We start from the raw sequence: 20,838 nt of genomic DNA, 5'->3' as shown, positions 1-20,838 counted from the left end.
TTGAAAAAATGGATTGTTTTTGTCTACTCTTCTATTGCTGTGTGTGTGTGCGTGGGGGGGGGGGTCGTGGCAGAGTGGGGGATTGTAAAAAGGGGTCGCCGAGCATAAAAGGTCGAGAACCGCTGGGATAGCATATTGCTAATGTGTAAGACCAAGAGATTTGAAACTGTAAAGACGTAGCTTTTGTAGTGAGTAGTGGCAATGTCTACGATTCCGAAGATTAAGGCTGAGTGCAGTGTTTCATATGACTACACAAACTCAGTTTCGACCTGCATATTTTCCCGCTCTTCGTGCAGACAAAGCTGTTGTCTGCTGACGGTCTATTTAAGTTTTCTTTCCGTCTTCTGCCCATGTCTTGAATAATGGCTTTTCTTTGAGTCTCAAATGTTTGTGCCGCAGCCTTTGGCCATCTGGTACACTGAACTAAAGGGAATATTTTTTTGTTGTTGTTGAGGCTGAATAAGAGATTAGCCCTTTACAAAACAATTAGATCAATTAGATACTCATTCAGTAACATCAGTTAGGCCAGGTTCACATTTAACTTCACCTTCACCTATCCATTGGTCTGTTGGACCATTGGGGCACCACACAGGATCTGTTAATCGTCTTTCTCCATTTTCCACTGTCCTTTGCCTTTGATAGAAATTTATTCACTTACATGCATGACCATTCTTTGGTGTTGTCTTCCCATCGCTTTCTCTGTCTTCCTCTTCATCTTCTTCCTGGTACTGTTCCCTGAAGGAAGGTCTTTGCGAGCCGCGAGGATCTTGTAATGTTGCCATAGAGTTTGAGTTTACGTTTTTTGACAGAGATAGCAGGTCATCGTGGGGTCCATTTGCTGTATTAATCCTGCTTCTAATCTCTTTACTCGTGATGCGGTATTTGTAAGTAACACCTAGGATTTAACTATATCTTCTTAACTATCAGTTCATTGAATACATATGAATATTAACAATGTAATTTTGGCAACATTAATAAATCCCCGTATTCTGTAGTATTAAGTCGTTAGTTGATATAACAATAGTACAGCACTTCTCTTCTTTTTATATCGACGGAGATAGGGTTGTAGTTGTTGATAGTTCATAGTTTCTTTCTGAAAATATTGAAACCTGCCTTTTTACCTGCCTGAGTGGACAATCTCGGGGGGGGGGGGTTCGATTTTGAGTAAGTGTCTCCACACAAACTGTCTTTGTAAGCTTGATTATTATTACTACTAGATCTACTTCATTTCATCTCAAGTTGACTTTGAATATGTCGTTAATCAAAGTTGTATCTAGGCCTGTTATAAAAGAAAAGTGTGTTCGAGTTCGTTCAAGCTGTACAATTAAAAATAAAGCAGACCTACATTGTTTAGCTGTACTAGCAGTCTGACGTTACAGTTCAACGACCGACAAACATTAATCTGTCCCTTGGTCTTGACATTTGGGCACCACACATGATCAGTCGACAAACTCCATTCCTGTCAGTTTTTTTTTGTTTTTTTCCCCCTCTGATTAGAGTTCCTTTCGTTGACATGCGCGTCCATTCCTTGATGTCTTTCCTTCACTTTTTTTTTGGTCTGTCTGTCTGTCTGTCTCGTTTCTCTGCAGGGAATAAGTAGCAAAGAACAGAAGAAAGACTTTTCCTATGCTCGAGTTCTAATTATCTCTTCCATTGATAGAATCTCAGTCTGATTAAAGATAACTAATTTATCCAAGTCAAATACGCACTCTTTTTTTTTTTTTAACAGAAGTAGAAAGTGATGTCCAGCCTTCAAAAATGGACGATGACATCACGGATATCGAGGCCACCATCATACGAGAAAAATGTGAAGATGCTGCACCCCCTCAGCCTGTACAGCCTTTGTCTAAAGTTGTAGACGGTAAGGGAAACCATTTCTATTTCAAGTGCGTGAAAATAATTTCATGGATTGTCTTCCTTTGTACTGACTCAAACTCAACAAACGTACATAATAAGAATGATATTATTATATTATATTATATTATATTATATTATATTATATTTTATTATATTATATTATATTATATTATATTATATTATATTATATTATATTATATTATATTATATTATATTATATTATATTATATTATACATAAAACACTGAATCATAATCTTAAAATACAAAAACAAATTTAATAAAATACTCAGAAAAACACAAAAATGCAGAAGCATTCATCGTCCCATATGCTAGGACAAATTTGTACAAATGCTCCTTCTTCCCTAGCGCTATTAGAGCATGGGATGGGTTGCCTGAGCTAGCCAGGAAAACCAGTGACTTGGCGGAGCTTAGGTCATTTGTTAATATGCATGACGCGTAGGACGTAATCATCTTCTTTTTTGAAGTAATGTCTGTAACAAGATAAGATAAGATAAGATATTACTAGCCGGATTTGACCCTCGGCCTGCGGGCCCTAGTTTGGGTTTTAATGATCTAGTCACATTCTAGTGGATTGGATTCAGATCTATGTCAAACATGGAGAATGTTCCCGTTCACATTTTTAAATTAAAGTTTACCACGAAAACGAAATTAGATTTAGAAAACGGGTTTACCCGTTCAGCCGACATATTCATCTCTATACTATAAAGTAGAAAGTAAGGCATATGTAAGTGTGTCTCGCATATAAATCATAACCGTTTTTAAATCTTAAGAAAATTGGAAGAAATGTTCCTTGGGTACTAACTGTAACCGTAACATATGTATATTAGCCCTAAAACAAACTTAAGACCCTCAAAAAAAAAAGGTGCCTAACTCTATGAAAGTATTACTATTTCATGGATCTAGGCCATGTTTACCATGCTTACATGAGAGAAGATCGAAAGGATTTAGATCTAGATCTAATTTTTAAAACTACACTTTGCATAGATAGTTTTTTACCGTTACACATGAAAATACAAAATATAGTCTATTGATTTCATTATTTAATAAAATTAACCTTCAAATTTGTGTTTCAAAAGCATTTTTACATAAATTTGTTCCTTATATCTGCGAATTTAGAATTCCTGACGAACATTCATTCATTAGACAAGACCGAAATGTGACACATCTCTCTATTCCTAGGTCCAAAATCTAATTCAAGTCTAAGATGATTGAACTTCTCTTCGCAAAGATAGTTTTATACTTTAAAACACAAACATACTAATTATAGTGCATTCATTTCATATTTTAATCAAATTGACATTCAAATTTGTTTTTCTAAAGCATTTTTCATACATTCGTTCGCTATAGCGACATACATTTTAATAGTTTGATTCATGAGTCAATCACATCTAATAAAAAAGGTCACGCATGTGCAGAGCGAAGCCTCCACGCACGCACAGAACGAACTCTATCCAGGCCAATATTTAACTCAAGATTAGTCTAGATCTATCTCTAACTCATCTAATTCAAAGATGATAGATCTACTTTATACTTTCACACATTAACATACAAAATAAAGTCTATTCATTTCATATTTTAATCAAATATATATAGGCCTATACGCTAATGTTTTTATTTGTAAAAATGGATTTAGGTCGATGAGCTATTTTGATAGCTCCATCCATACTATTTTTACATTCACGCATTCCGCATTTGCTTTACTCATAACGTTATTATTTCGTTTAATTGTTTACAGAACACTTTCAGTGACTATATTGACAGTGATACGCAAATTAAGACCCGCGGGCCGCGGGTAACATATGGCTGGTATCTAATATAAAAAAACCGTGAAAACGGGTTTACCCGATCTGTTAAAAATTTTCGTTCTTTAATATAGCTAAATTTAGGTATTTAAAAAAATATTTAGGGCCCTCAGGTTGTGGAAGGAACATTAAACATGCACTACGGTCTCCGCAATGATCTAAGGAACATTTGTGCCAAGTTTTATCAAGATTGGTCAAACGGTTTCGATTTCTATATGGGACATACATACATACTCTCAACAGATCATGTGTGGAGCCCCAACGGTTCAGCTGACTTCAGGGATAGGTGATGGTGGGTGAATATGACGACTCCCCACTTCAGGAACTCCCCACCCCCTCACTATACTTGGCTACACATTTGTTGTCACGCAGTCCAATTAGAGATTCAGCAGCTATACTGAAATATTCCCTCAGTGAACGCTACAATGAACAACTGCGCAATATCTTCCCGTTTTGCTGAGTACCTCGCTGCACACAGTAGCCATTGATTTGTCATAAACAGGCCGACCTCATCTCAGCACTGATAGCCATCTGGTTCTCTTCAAATCTTTATATCATTAGATGTCTATATCATTTGTTGTGTAGCTTGTTTGAATTAATTTGAAAGTAACTAGACAAATGTGTCATCAGCGCTGCCACTGCTGTAGATTTTCCTTCAAGATTTTTTTAATTTGACAAACTAAAGTACGCGCATATGGAGCTTGTCTCAGAAAGAAACAGGTTCGGAATGGTATTAGTATAACTCTTCTCCAGAGCCGAAGATAGACGACATGTTGATACTAGTAACTAGACATAAAACACTGAACCATAATCTTCAAATACAAAAACAAAATGTAATAAAATACTCTGAAAGACACAAAGATAAAGGCACATTCCTCATCCCATATGCTAGGACAAATTTATACAAATACTCCTTCTTCCCTAGTGCTATTAGAGCATGGAATGGGTTGCCTGAGCTAGCCAGGAAAACCAGTGACTTGGCAGAATTTAAGTCATTGGTTAATATGCATGACTAAATGCATGACGGGTAGGACGTAATCATCTTCTTTTTTTGAAGTAACGTCTGTATTATATAAGATAAGTAAGAAAGATTGATTAGATCCAGCTAAAGTGACCTGCAAGAGCTGTCTGGAACTAAGAGCCGTCCTTGGAGCTACCAGAGAACTGGATTAAGGACCTGGGGCGACACTCGGAAGTGCGTCAGTGGTCGGTTTTAAGGTATGGTTAGGAAAGGACTGGTGGAACTAAAGACAAAACTCCCTGTGTATTGATGGCTGAAGTCACTATCTGTGTGTTTTGTTTACTGTTAATAAATACACCATCTCTTATTCACTTCCATTCGTTGGGTGCTCGTCCTTACAATTATAACAGTAAGAAATATTGTCAGTAATCAAAGACAAATATCCCAGCCATGCTATTACACTCTATAAGTAGCCATTACAATACAAAGACAGCTTCACCAACGACGAGCATGATCACATCATCACAATGGCGAAAGGACCCTATTATGCCTTTCGCCCACTGTCTAAAAAAAACCGCTTCCTGGTGGTAGAATATAAGCTCTGTAGAGTTGACTTGATAGTCCTAAGTTTGAGCTTAGCATGCCGCTGCCCCCTCCCACCCGGCCTGCGGGTTGTTTGTGTTGTGATGTATAAGGCAAAACCAAAACAAACGCAAGACTGCACAGGCATATAACGAGCTCCTCAGGGCTCGCATATACTTTTCTACAAGGAACAACACCAGGAAAAATAAGGTGAGGCGGAGAAAAAAAAAGATGGGAAGACACCTTCAAGGAGTAGACTGGCCTGTCAAAGAAAGAGATTACGGTAATTCTGGGAAATGACAGAGAGGAATGTAGAGATAATCAACGGATCACGTGTGGTGCCCCAATGGTCAAACAGACCAAGGGGTCACGTGTGGTGCCCCAATGGTCAAACAGACCAAGGGATCACGTGTGGTGCCCCAATGGTCAAACAGACCAAGGGATCACGTGTGGTGCCCCAATGGTCAAACAGACCAATGGATCACGTGTGGTGCCCCAATGGTCAAACAGACCAAGGGACAGATTAGTTTGGGACACGTTAAGATTGTTAAACATTGTTAGTAACAATTTTAACACGTGCCGCATTTTCAGTAACAAGTTTACACTTCTTATTGTCAGTGACAGTTTGGTCAACGCTCATATGTCAGTGACAGTTGGGACAAGGCTCATATGTCAGTGACAGTTTGGACAAGGCTCATATGTCAGTGACAGTTTGAACAAGGCTCGTATATCAGTGACAGTTTGGACAAGGCTCATATGTAAGTGACAGTTTGGACAAGGCTCATATGTCAGTGACATTTTGGACAAGGCTCTTATGTCAGTGACAGTTTGGACAAGGCTCATATGTCAGTGACAGTTTGGACATGGCTCGTATGTCAGTGAAAGTTTGGACAAGGTTCATATGTCAATGACAGTTTGGACAAGGCTCATATGTCAATGACAGTTTGGACAAGGCTCATATGTCAGTGACAGTTTGGACAAGGCTCGTATGTCAGTGACAGTTTGGACAAGGCTCGTATGTTAGTGACAGTTTGGACAAGGCTCATATGTCAGTGACAGTTTGGACAAGGCTCGTATGTCAGTGAAAGTTTGGACAAGGCTCATTTGTCAATGACAGTTTGGACAAGGCTCATTTGTCAATGACAGTTTGGACAAGGCTCATATTTCAATGACAGTTTGGACAAGGCTCGTAGATCAGTGACAGTTTGGACAAGGCTCGTATGTCAGTGACAGTTTGGACAAGGCTCGTATGTCAGTGACATACTTGGCATGACCTATTAATTATTATTATTGTAGGCTAGAGAAGCGTTAAGTTTTCGCATAAAATATTCCTTAAAACTCCAAAAGTTCATATGAAAATAGTTGTATTTCTTCGCTTTCTTTTTCATAACTTGGTCAAAACCATGACATCGAGCCCACAGTTTTCAACCAATGTCTGGTGTTATGACATTTAGTATAGAGACGCACCATTATTGAACGCGACATTTCGTGACGTTGCTGGTTAGTGGGTTTATTTGTGGGTTTATTTGTGGGTTTATTAGTGGGTTTATTTGTGGGTTTATTAGTGGGTTTATTTATGTTAATATTGTCGTTGTGTTTGGAACTTAAGGTGACAACATCTCATTACGGACAGAGACCCGACTGTGGCCTTTCAGCAAACTTTATTGAAGTATTTAACGGTATTGTCTTTATATGTGTAGGTCTTGTTCACAAGTAGTTCAAACACATCTAATACACCCGTACAAGAAACTCAAACATCTTCCGGAGTAATCTGTCGAAGTCAGACAGCCATCATACAACTACAAGGTCAAGGACTATCACACTGGTCAAAACCATGACATCAGGCCCTCACTTTTTAACCAATGTCTGGTCAAAACGATGACAAACTGCATTTCACTTATCAACCAATAACCCGAGTTGTAATATTTCTGGCCGTAATTATCTTCAGTTGTAACGATTCAGGACATTGAAAGAGTGTCCAACCTATATATGTCAGGGATTGTTTCAAACATTTGTTACACTCCCTTAAAGTGTAGACACCGGAAGTGGAGACACGATTGATGAGCTTGTTAGTTTTTTCTCACGAACGCTTGTTTTTTATCTCCCGTTTCCACTCACATTTATTTACGCAATTTAAAAAAAAAACAACAAAAACTTTGTCGATTTATGCGATTTACAGAGGACCCCGAAATTTGGCGAGCTTTCATTTTCGTACAAGGAGAAATAACTCTAAATAAAACTTTTTGTCGTAGCTGGTGTACAGAATGATGGAAGGGCTGATAATCTAGGCTTTTTAAAAAACACACACACACACACACACACACACACACACACACACACACACACACACACACACACACACATATATATATATATATATATATATATATATATATATATATATATATATATATATATATATATATATATATATATATATATATATATATATATATATATATATATATTTATATATATATATTTCACATTTAGCACCGTAGAATCAAATTATGTAAGCTTTGTTTTGTGTGTGCACATTTTGGCACCGTAGATTTAAATTCTGTAAGCCTTTTGTATGTGCACAAATTGGCACAGTAGATTAAAATTGTGTAAGCTTTTTGTGTGTGCACATTTTGGCACCGTAGGATTAAATTGTGTAAGCTTTTTGTTTGTGCACATTTTGGCACCGTAGGATTAAATTGTGTAAGCTTTTTGCGTGTGCACATTTTGGCACCGTAGGATTAAATTGTGTAAGCTTTTTGTATGTGCACATTTTGGCACAGTAGGATTAAATTGTGTAAGTTTTTTGTATGTGCACATTTTGGCACCGTAGAATCAAATTATATAAGCTTTTCCATTTGTCGCGTGTATTGGCTAAGATATATTGAGGTTCAATTTAGCGTCCCTGACGAATACTTTAATTTGAAAATCTCTGGTTGCTTAACCCTTAAAGTGCTGAACTGTTTTACAATGAGTGCATAGACAATTCTGATGTTTAGAGGCTAAACTACCACACGCGTTTTAAGGGTTAATAGTTTGTGAATCTAATTCAACGCCCCTGATTGCACTGAAGAATCGGAAGACGCCATCCTCCCTCGCATTGCCCGACTTTAATAAAATATGTCGTAGTGGGTGAGGGGTAAAGGGCCCACCTTCTGAACCACAAGGTGTCGAGTTTGATACTTTATGACGTTCCTGTGTACAATCCTCTGCCATGGGGACCTGAGGTACGGTGGGGAAGTGAAAGGCGATTGGTCGTTGGTGTGGCCAAGTGACACCATCATTAACAGTCGGCCATGAAAACAGTTGAGCTGTTTGAAACAGTTTGAAACTGGAACCTTTACCATTTTTATTTTGGCCAATTTTTTTTTATATTTTGGCTTAATATTTTATTTTGGCTTAATATTTTATTTTGGCTTAATATTTTATTTTGGCTTAATATTTTTGTATTTGAGCTAATATTTGTAGTCTGTGTGACTGTTCAGTGTGGGCTCGATGAGTTCTAGAATCGCTTGGCTTTACAAGCTTCGGATTTAGTGTTCAGAAATGAAGATTATTACGTCCAAACCTAATGCAAGATTCAAGGGGATGACATTGGGCGGGGTTCGAACTCGAACCACAGAGATGACAGTCACAAGCGCACACCACTCCACCAGGCGTCCACATTACAGCTTAGACACATCTGAGGCATTTAGCGATAAAAGAAAAAACTACGAGAAAGAAAGTTAAAAGAGCTAAAAAAAAAGTTAGGCAAGACAAAAAAAAGTTATGCAAGGTAAAAAGAAAGTTAGGCAAGGCAAAAAGAAAGTTAGGCAAGGCAAAAAGAAAATTAGGCAAGGCAAAAAGAAAATTAGGCAAGGCAAAAAGAAAGTTAGGTAAGGCAAAAAGAAAGTTAGGCAAGGCAAAAAGAAAGTAAGGGAAGGCAAAAAGAAAGTTAGGCAAGGCAAAAAGAAAATTAGGCAAGGTAAAAAGAAAGTTAGGCAAGGCAAAAAGAAAGTTAGGCAAGGCAAAAAGAAAATTAGGCAAGGCAAAAAGAAAGTTAGGTAAGGTAAAAAGAATGTGAGGCAAGGCAAAAAGAAAATTAGACAAGGCAAAAAGAATGTGAGGCAAGGCAAAAAGAAAATTAGGTATGGCAAAAAGAAAATTAGGCAAGGCAAAAAGAAAATTAGGCAAGGCAAAAAGAAAATTAGGCAAGGCAAAAAGAAAGTTAGGTAAGGCAAAAAGAAAGTTAGGCAAGGCAAAAAGAAAATTAGGCAAGGCAAAAAGAAAGTTAGGCAAGGCAAAAAGAAAGTAAGGTAAGGCAAAAAGAAAGTTAGGCAAGGCAAAAAGAAAGTTAGGCAAGGCAAAAAGAAAGTTAGGCAAGGTAAAAAGAAAGTTAGGCAAGGTAAAAAGAAAGTTAGGCAAGGCAAAAAGAAAGTTAGGCAAGGCAAAAAGAAAGTTAGGCAAGGAAAAAAGAAAGTTAGGCAAGGCAAAGAGATAGTTAGGCAAGGCAAAAAGAAAGTTAGGCAAGGCAAAGTGATAGTTAGGCAAGGCAAAAAGAAAATTAGGCAAGGCAAAAAGAAAGTTAGGTAAGGTAAAAAGAATGTGAGGCAAGGCGAAAAGAAAGTTAGGCAAGGTGAAAAGAAAGTTAGGCAAGGCGAAAAGAAAGTTAGGCAAGGCAAATAGAAAGTTAGGCAAGGCAAAAAGAAAGTTAGGCATGGCAAAAAGAAAGTTAGGCATGGCAAATAGAAAGTTAGGCATGGCAAATAGAAAGTTAGGCATGGCAAATAGAAAGTTAGGCAAGGCAAATAGAAAGTTAGGCAAGGCAAATAGAAAGTTAGGCATGGCAAATAGAAAGTTAGGCAAGGCAAATAGAAAGTTAGGCAAGGTAAAAAGAAAGTTAGGCAAGGCAAAAAGAAAGTTAGGCAAGGCAATTAGAAAGTTAGGTAAGGCAAAAAGAAAATTTCAACATAATCCTTTTACCACCAGCTAGAAATAAACCTTTTTTACGCCCTGCAGCATAGACCTACAAACTTACCAACAACCTTTTATGATAACAACTTTCTAACAACAACAATAATAAACTATTGCCTTTAATACTAACACCTACAAACATATTAACAACGAACCTGAAAAACAATATTTACCAAGACCTAGATACAAACCTAGTTTTAAACATAATCAAATGCATTAACAATGGAACCTTCCATAAATCTAAAAATAACCACATCTCGCTCTCTCAACATTCCGAGATATATCTTTAATTTTATTAATTGCTTTGAGCTAAAAAAAAAGAATAACTTAAAAATCAAGCAAGTTTTAAATTAAACTCATCAGCTCTTCGCTTGTCTGGCGCTCCGAACGAGGCTCTGCAAATAGCAAAGCGCTTCATATTACTTTTAAGTAGACGCTGAAGTCGCACGCGATTCTTGACAGCATGAGCAATAGTAATCGATTCCAAATGCATTGCAACAAACGCGACAATGTTCGATACTCCCATGTGTCAAGATGAAACATTACCATAAACAGAGCTGGGCTTTTTTTTTTTGTTGTTGAGCACTGGTTCTAAAATCTGGGCAAGTTCCACAGCAGCACTCGCAAAACTCAAAACAACATGGAAAGACAAAGGCATAACCCTCGACTGCAAAATCAGAATGGTCAAGACCAATCGTTATAGAATGCCTTAACACTGACCAGCAACGTCACCACCTGTGGGAAGTTTAGACCAATAGCTCGTTGCCACGTCACAGGTCTATTGGTCTACCACATTCTTATATGCTTGCGAGTCTTTGACGCTGACTGCAGAGCTAGAGAGGAGGATCCTGGCAATGGGATTGAGATGCTACAGAAGGATCCTAGGCATGACATTCAACGCATCACAAACCAAGAGATTAGAGACAGGGTCACTGCAGCGATTGGACCCCACGATGAAACTAAAACTCATAACCATATTACAGGGTCTTCGGGGCTCGCAAAGACCTTCCTTCATGCAACAGTACCAGGAAAAAGAAGGGGCAAACAGAGAAAGCGATGGGAAGACAACATAAAAGAATCTATGGGCCTGCCATTGAAAGAGGTTCAATCCACGTCAAAAGACAAAGAGGAATGGAGAACGACGGTCGACAGATCTTGTGTGGTGCCCCAACGGTTCAACAGACGCTCGAAATCTTTGCGAATCTGATTCTCGTAAATAGTCGGTCCAGAAATTATAAGATCTTAAATGCGCATGCGCGTGTGAGAGATGTTATTATGCAAGGTTGAACTTAAATTGACTGAAAACTTGTCTGTATCCTTCACAGACTATCTCGGATGGCTTTACATTCGGCGGTGTGGAGATTTGTGGTTGCTCACAGCACCTAAGTCCTCCCAACCCCTGCCCTAAGACGCGAAACGTAGATTAAACGAATCACTTGAAGACTACCTACTGTTTCTGAGTCTAATGATTGACTAGTGTACTGTAACATGACCATTCGTCTCTGTTTTTCCAGGGGGAGAACCATTTTCTAGTGGACCACTACTATTACTTAAGTCCCTTTCCACCACCATGTCTTCATTGGCCCAGAAGATTGTGTTTACCTTATCTGTTATGCAATACCACCCACGCGCGGTCTCATAACAAATGGAGATCCTAAAATAACTTTGCACTGGGAACTAATTTTCAGTTTTTGTCCTGCTTTCTTCTAGGTTTTTTTTTCTCTATTATTTGTATTTGTTATATATTTAGTGTACTTCACTAGACTCACACAACAACACACACGCGCGCACACACACACAGAGAAGGCGTGGCCCAAGACTGTTGTTTCTTTTTCAAGTAGGACCCTAATGCCAATTTGGTTCATTTTTTCCTTCGTAGTTCGACCTAGTTGGTCTGGATTGAAACGCTCTGGGTGTAGATTAAAATATTTCAGTTTTCTTATCTTATCTTATCTTGGAACTCACTCCCCATTGATCTCAGACAGATAACATGCTATACCACTTTTAAGAAGAACATTAAGACCTACTTGTTTAAAACTTTTTTAGATTAGTTTTTGATTTCTATTGTCGGGTTTGTGTTTGTAATGTTATTACAGCGCCTTGAGCCTACATTTTGTTTGTTAACAGCGCTTTATAAATAAAATTATTATTATTATTATTATCTTATCTTATCTTATCTTATAAAGTACAGACGTTTTTGAAAAAAAGATGATGATTACGTCTTAGGCATTTCAGGTGCCTGTCTAGTTATGCATGTTAATCAATGACTTATTAAACTCTGCCAAGTCGTTGGTTTTTCATGGCTGATTCAGGCAACCCATTCCATGCTCCAATTGAGTCTAATAGCACTAGGGGAGAAGGAGTATTCTTACACATTTGTCTTAACATATAATACACATGTATGCATTTGCTTTTATTAGGTTTTGTTTTTGTATTTGAAAATTATGGTTATAAAAACGCCGACAAGTGTAACGCAACGATTATCAAAATATATTAATACGGCAAATGCGGCATTATGGTCTAAATCAGTATTGGTAATAAACATTTTCTTTCCCCAGATATTAAAGAAGAAACTAGAAAAGCTTTGGCTGTATTTGGCTTTACTCGTTTCAAAACTGGCCAGGAGAAGAGCATAGAGAGAATACTGAATGGTAAGTTGGCCAGATTGTTCAAGCTGATAGTCATTTTTTTTTTCGCTCTCCAAATTGATGATCTGTTGCTGAAAACATGGACAGAGGTTACAAGGCTAGCAATTGGTTCTGAGGACATTGCACTTGGCAGGAAGTCAACTCGCCAAGCCGCGCTCACTGTAAAATCTATTTAGATGAGATGGTTCAATATCATTTGAAGCACTTTAACTATAATGTAGTCTTAATTATACGGAAATACAACACTCATTACAAACTTTAAGCGTGAGGAAGTGTCATACACACACACACATGCACACACACACGCACACACACACGCACACACACACACACACAGAGCGCCATATTTTATTGTTCTCACTCAGCAGAAGAGTTCCTTCCACTTGAATTCAGAGATGAACTAAAGTTTCTCATTGGTTGCTGTGATGAATGCTGTATGCATTTGACGCAACTGAACCACTTAGGCACATTTGAAATTGTTCACTTAATGAAAAAACAATAGGATTTATGTTTTGAATGAAAGCCAAGAACAATTTTTATAGTTTTAGTTTTAGTTTTGCAACTGAAATTATGTTCACATTATTTTGCATTATAACCAGAAATACATTTGTCGAGATATTAAACATGCAAAATATTTATAAAGGGAAGCTTATATTGAGTGAAGGGAGACCACCCATCAATTGCTGCCATTACTCTTAATATTCTAAGTTAAATCTACCCCTTTTCTATATACATTTTCTGTACAAATTTGTACAAAAGCTAAATCTACCCCTTTTCTATATAAATTTTCTGTACAAATTTGTACAAAAGCTTTTTCTTCCCTAGCGCTATTAGAGCATGGAATGGGTTGCCTGAGCTAGCCAGGAAAACCAGTGACTTGGCAGAATTTAGGTCATTGGTTAATATGCATGACTAAATGCATGACGCGTAGGACGTAATCATCTTCTTGTTTGAAGTAACGTCTGTATCATAGCAGAGGAGAAGAAGATAAATCAAAATTAATTAATTACCACTAGTAGATTAAATAGTTGATAGTTGATTGCGCAAAATGTCAGCTTGAACCAAAGAATGGGAAGTGGGAGAAAAACTGTATGTATTGTCTGCCCCTGTCATGATACTGATGGGTTTTTATTGCCTGCCCCTGTATTGAGACAGCTGTGTATGAATTGTCTGCCCCTGTAATGATCCAACACTGTTTGAATTGTCTGCCCTTTTCATGACACAACTGTGTATGAATTGTCTGCCCTTGTCATGACAGCTCTGTTTGATTTGCAAATTCAAATAGTGATATTAAGTAGATGATTAGTCAGCAGTAAACCAAGGTGATGACCGCAAAGAAAACAACCCCAACAGAACCGTTGATATGTACACCATAATATTGCTCCATCAGTGAAACACAATATTAGAACCCCTGCTTTCTAAATAAAACTCTTGCTCTGTAAAAGACGCAACACTAGCAGGCTGAGAGCAGGTAGAGAACCAACATGTTAGAATTAGATCCGAACCACTTCTCTGTAATGTTAGACATTTCACGTACAAAGTGTACACCATAAAGGAGAGAACCTCCAACCACAATGCAAGAAACCTCTCTCTCTCTCTCCGTAAAAATATGAATCGAAGTCTTGCATCCTGTCCTGAAAATCTCCGCCCTCCACAATTCTAGAACTGCTGAGTTTGGACTTGCCAACACACCTGCATGTTTACCCACAGAGTTCCTAGTTCAAAGGAAATTGATAGATCTCAAGTTGTGTGGGTGATACACACCTGATTTATTGCTTCAGATCTCAGAGTCTGCCTTTTTTTTTCTTTGGTGACCTCGTACAGATAAAACTGAAGGTTAGGAAGTACATGATTTATCTTCAAGGTTTTGGTGACACCCACACACACACACACGCACGCACGCACACTCTCGATTTAGACATATCTTTACTTCCTCAAAACTGTTATGAAGGCTAAAATATAATATTCGATTCACTATTTCCAAACAGCTACATTTGACTTGTAAACATCACGTTCTTAGCGAATATGGCTTTGTTATCTTAGTGATCACAAAAATAACCTAGATCTAGTGGAAAATCAATAGGAACCGAAACACTGGGGAGTATGATCAACCCAAAGGGGTTAAGAAAAGACAAAATATCAACACTGTGTCAGTGCTCGTGGCGAAATGTAGAAATTGAGATGACGCCATCTATTTAGACCCATGAAAAAGTTTGACCAATCACAGGTACGATGTGTCCACTTTCAGTGCGCTGAACGCTGGCACACACGGGTCTTTTCATAATCTATGACCTGCCCGGATAGAATAACTGTAAAAAAAAATGTTTATAAAATGTTTTACTTATTTCGGATGTTCCTTCAGAGTTGAAGATAATTACTTCCTAGTCCAAACCTCCCGCAGGACGGCGGGGGATGGGTGCGGGAAGGGTTTGAACCCGGGACCATCGATAAGTCCGAACGACAGTCCAGCGTGCAAACCGCACGACCAGGCAGCCATCCTAAGCAACTCAAGGGAAACAAGCCATCAAAAATAAAGCTAGCTGCAAAAGTGGATAAACACATTTTAACAAATATGCCTATGTGTCTGCCCGGCTCTGGTGATAGTGAGATCTCTATTTAAGAGAATCAGGAATATGTTATAGAGAATCTTAGATTTGAGTGAATTTTGTTGCCACGCACATTCAACTCATAGCATGAGTGTTTTTTTTTCTTTTCTTTGTTTCAATTTGTTGGTGTCAAATTGTTTAAGCTTGACAATTAAAACATCAACAAATAACGTTATTAGCCTAATTGCAGTCTTAAGATAAGAGTTAAAAACAAAGCCTCTTCAGCCTTGTGATTAACACTGGAATCTTACTGCTAATTAGACAAGGGTAAGCAACTCTTAGCGAACATGTCCTATTAGCAAGGGCACCAGAAAGAATACAAGTCCTATGGTTCAGATAAAAGACGGCTGTCAAGAATAAAAGAGTCAGTAGGGGGGGGGGGCCCACATTTCATGTTTCTGTTATACCACGTACTTTAGGGGTAGATTTAGGCCTACTCTTCTTGAAGGTCTCCCAATGGAAGCAAAGGCGGCCTTAGGGTTGGTAGGTGAAACATGTTTCCGCAACCTTCCCAGGAGTTTTCAAGCTGTCTCTTTCCTAAGCAATTAGCTGCCGGCTGTTTTCCCATATGCTGGCGTCTGAGTTGCAAGAGAAATTGACTTACTTGACAACATTGTTAGAGAAATTGATTGACTGTCTTTCTTGACAACATTGCTAGAGAAATTGATTGACTGACTTTCATGACAACATTGCTAGAGAAATTGATTGACTGAATTTCTTGACAACATTGTTAGAGAAATTGATTGACTGTCTTTCTTGACAACATTGCTAGAGAAATTGATTGACTGACTTTCATGACAACATTGCTAGAGAAATTGATTGACTGACTTTCATGACAACATTGCTAGAGAAATTGATTGACTGACTTTCATGACAACATTGCTAGAGAAATTGATTGACTGACTTTCATGACAACATTGCTAGAGAAATTGATTGACTGACTTTCATGACAACATTGCTAGAGAAATTGATTGACTGACTTTCATGACAACATTGCTAGAGAAATTGATTGACTGGCTTTCTTGACAACATTGCTAGAGAAATTGATTGACTGACTTTCATGACAACATTGCTAGAGAAATTGATTGACTGGCTTTCTTGACAACATTGCTAGAGAAATTGATTGACTGACTTTCATGACAACATTGCTAGAGAAATTGATTGACTGGCTTTCTTGACAACATTGCTAGAGAAATTGATTGACTGACTTTCATGACAACATTGCTAGAGAAATTGATTGACTGACTTTCATGACAACATTGCTAGAGAAATTGATTGACTGACTTTCATGACAACATTGCTAGAGAAATTGATTGACTGGCTTTCTTGACAACATTGCTAGAGAAATTGATTGACTGACTTTCATTACAACATTGCTAGAGAAATTGATTGACTGACTTTCATGACAACATTGCTAGAGAAATTGATTGACTGACTTTCATGACAACATTGCTAGAGAAATTGATTGACTGGCTTTCTTGACAACAATGCTAGAGAAATTGATTGACTGACTTTCTTGACAACATCGCTAGAGAAATTTATTGACTGACTTTCTTAACAACATTGATAGAGAAATAGATTGACTGACTTACTTGACAACATTGATAGACAAATAGATTGGCTGACTTACTTGACAACATTGCTAGAGAAATTGATTGACTGGCTTTCTTGACAACATTGCTAGAGAAATTGATTGACTGACTTTCTTAACAACATTGCTAGAGAAATTGATTGACTGGCCTATTTGACAACATTGCTAGAGAAATTGATTAACTGACTTACTTGATAACATTGCTAGAGAAATTGATTGACTGACTTACTTTACAATATGCTAGAGAAATTGATTGACTGACTTACTTGACAATATTGCTAGAAAAATTTATTTACTGACTTACTTTACAATATTGCTAGTGAAATTGATGTACCGATGTGATGACATCACACGAGAAATTGATTTTCTGGTTTACTTGACAACATTGCAAGAGAAATTGATTTACTGGTTTACTTGACAACATTGCAAGAGAAATTGATTGACTGGTTTACTTACAACATTACAAGAGGCATTGATTGACTTTGTTCCAACATGTTTCTCTTATCGTCTCTCAGGGTTATCAACTCTGGTTGTGCTGTCAACAGGTGGAGGCAAAAGTCTCTGCTACCAGTTACCTGCTTACCTCTACGCTCGCCATCTTGGGGCGGTCACTTTGGTCATCTCGCCTTTGGTGTCTTTAATGGACGATCAGGTAATGTCGTCATAGTGATACTATTTATATGTCAGTGACTTTATAGTATCCCAATTGTTTAGTTTATATTCTTTATGTATGCGAATACGTCTATTAAGTTATTATTCCGGGCCATTTAACTGAGTCTATAGGCTCGAAGTTCTTTAATTACAGCTAAATTTTGTTTAATGTTCAATATCAAATTTTTTGACACAATATAGAAAGTGGCAAAGCACTCGGCTTCTAAACCAGGCGCCCTAGTTCGAATCCTGATGAAGACTAGGATTTTTAATTTTCGGGATCTTTAGGGCGCCTCTAATGGGTAGCTGACATTAGTTGGGGAAAAGGACAAGGATGTTAGTCGTTGTGCTGGCCACATGACATCCTCATTAATCGTGGACCACAGACACAGATGACCTATAAATCATCTGCCCCAAGGTCTGACAGGGGAAGTTTACTTTGTAAAATTTTTAATAGAAACCTTAAACAATGAAACAGCTGAACTCTTTCCGAAGTTTGCTGGCAAAGGGTCAAGTCTGCTGGGACTAGGTCATCACATCGAGATTTCTCAGGCCGTCCAGCAGATTTGTAATTAGAAGCCCTGGTGTGAGTGTGGTCCGGTCTAAGAGTGCTTGGGGCTGTGTTGTCAGCAGTATCATGTAGCTAGTTATGCCTAGGCCTACCAGTGCGGGTGGTCCAGTGGTAGTGTTCTCGACTTCTTATTGTTAGGCTGCAGATCCAGGCAGCGGGTCCAAGTAAACAGTATTAGCCGAATTAGTCTCTTAATCCCGAGCACTCAGAGTGGACAGTTTTTACATGGACCTGTCCAAACTGTCCACTCCAACGTCGATATATTTAGAAAAAGAAGTAGAATAATATTATTTCCATTTCTCTCTCTCTCTCTCTCACTGTTATTGAGTATGTGTGTGTGTTTCTATGGCGACGGTTGGAAGAGGTTAGCGATTAGGTGTGAATGATGCAAGATAATCGCCATTGTCGTCAGCTGTCTTAGGTAGTACACGACTCCAGAATGCCAGAGTGAAAAGACGTGTTTTGTAGTGAGTTGGATTTCGTTCAAAATACCATTTTATAGTATTTACTAAAGTCTACTACATTTATTTTCTTTTTCATCTCAAGTTAGATTTTGTCTATAGTGTTATAACAATAATAATCTTGTAATAAAAGTTCTATTTAGTTTTGTCCACAAAAAAAGTTATTCGAGCTAGTTCAAGTTTTAAAAGTTAAAATAAAATACGCCTTCAGCGGTTTAGTTGCCTACCGGCAGTTTGGGGCTTTAAGTCAACGACCATCTACAACACTCATCGACCTCTCAATAGACACCTGGTCACTGCCGTGGAAAGTGAGGGCAGTGGATTATTGTGATGGCAAAACAGCAGCCTCGTTAAGCGTGTGCATAGAAACATGCCATGCTTAGTAACATTTGCATTTGAGTCTCAAAGTTTTAAACGCCCACTGTAAGCCTTCTGTCCTGGCTTGAATTTTTTGTGCGTTGTCAGTTTGATGCTATTTCACTATTCCAAACGCGAGCCCGAACACGCCCAAGGGACACAACAATTAAATATACTTAATAAAACTTGTGCAGATTTCAACGGATGTTTATTTACAGATGGCGATGATCGTCTTGTCCATCTATCCGACGTTTAATTAGCAGTCAGTTCAATATGCATCTTTCTACAAGTCCTAGCCATATTCTTCTCTTGTACCCGTATTCAGCAACGTCATTGGTCCGTCTGACGACGTCATTACTGTTACCGTCACTAAAAACAATGCACTATAGAACTAACATAATCTCTAAACTAAACTAGGTCAACCCACTTCATTGCTCATTTGAAAACTCGTATGATTGCATACATCGATAAATAACTTCAGTTCATATCCTCTGAACCTCTCAATCTAGCAGCTCACAGATATATGTATCCCGCCACCAGGCTCAATACATCGCAAGGTTTTCTATGCATTCATTATTTCGGGATAACAGTCGGTCTATCACTCGATTTCAAGTTGGCAACACTAGAAGGTCATTTCCTGTTTCTCGGGTTGCAGTCGTCTGCCAGAGAAGCGGAAATCAGAACATAACCAATGAGGAATAGAGAAGCAATACGCTCATGTTGTTTGCTGCAATAATTTAAGCATTAATAACATCTATCGGTTCAGTATCAAGTTGAGTAGTCCTTCATGGCAAACCCTTTTCAGACCTTGCGATCTATGGGGCAGTTGATGTTGGACAGCGGTTAACTAAGAGTGTCTTGTGGACAGTACAACGACCAACCTCCTTAATTCTTCAACCTATGTCAGGTACCTATTACAGTTATTCCTCCATGGCCAGATTTAGTTCTCATTTCAATAGCGGCAATACGCTGAGACTGTAACATCTCACATTTTATTTGTTCTGTATTCAAACGGCAATATTGTCTGCCTCTTATCGTAACGACGGCCATCCATCAACATCAAACTTTAAAAGAAATTGCTCCTCCTCAACGAAACCCGAAAACGCGTCGATTGTTCTCGCGTCAAGGGAAAATAACTTGGACATAACTAGACTGTCCATGACAGAAGCAAGGAAAATGCAGTCCCAAGCTGTACATATAGACTTCCTGGCTTAGTAAACATTGTCGACTTGATCAGACTCCATCAGTGGGCCTCACGTTACTTTCACATGGGTTTGTCCAATCCATTGTTGTAGCGTCCACTAGTTTCTTTGTATCTTTATATAGTGTTTCTTTCTTTAGTTTCTTTTTCTTTTATTCTTTCTATCTATTCTGTCTCTCTCTTATCTTTACTTATCACTCTACAATGTGACTTTTATTCTGTTTCTCTCTATTCTTTATCTCTCTACATTGGGACCATGTATTCTGTTTCTCTCTAATCTTTCCAGATCACTCTATAATGTGACTCTGTATTCTGTTTCTCTCTAATCTTTCCAGATCACTCTATAATGTGACTCTGTATTCTGTTTCTCTCTAATCTTTCCAGATCACTCTATAATGTGACTCTGTATTCTGTTTCTCTCTAATCTTTCCAGATCACTCTATAATGTGATTCTGTATTCTGTTTCTCTCTAATCTTTCCAGATCACTCTATAATGTGACTCTGTATTCTGTTTCTCTCTATTCTTTATGACTCTACAATGGGACTCTGTATTCTGTTTCTCTCTAATCTCTCCT

General features: G+C 38.1%; 1 protein-coding gene across 1 annotated transcript in view; it reads left to right on the top strand.

The window, feature by feature from the left end:
• LOC106063047 (ATP-dependent DNA helicase Q4-like) overlaps window positions 1-20,838 on the top strand; it is a 402,519-nt gene that overhangs the window by 44,748 nt on the left and 336,933 nt on the right. Inside the window, exons 10-12 of the mRNA XM_056034885.1 lie at window positions 1,730-1,861; window positions 12,736-12,828; window positions 17,538-17,674. Of these exons, the coding sequence (XP_055890860.1) occupies window positions 1,730-1,861; window positions 12,736-12,828; window positions 17,538-17,674 (362 nt within the window). The remainder of the gene's footprint in view (window positions 1-1,729; window positions 1,862-12,735; window positions 12,829-17,537; window positions 17,675-20,838) is intronic.

Source organism: Biomphalaria glabrata, chromosome 7 (assembly GCF_947242115.1).
Source record: "Biomphalaria glabrata chromosome 7, xgBioGlab47.1, whole genome shotgun sequence".
NCBI lineage: Eukaryota > Metazoa > Mollusca > Gastropoda > Planorbidae > Biomphalaria > Biomphalaria glabrata.
This window is presented reverse-complemented; position numbering and strand designations above follow the sequence as displayed.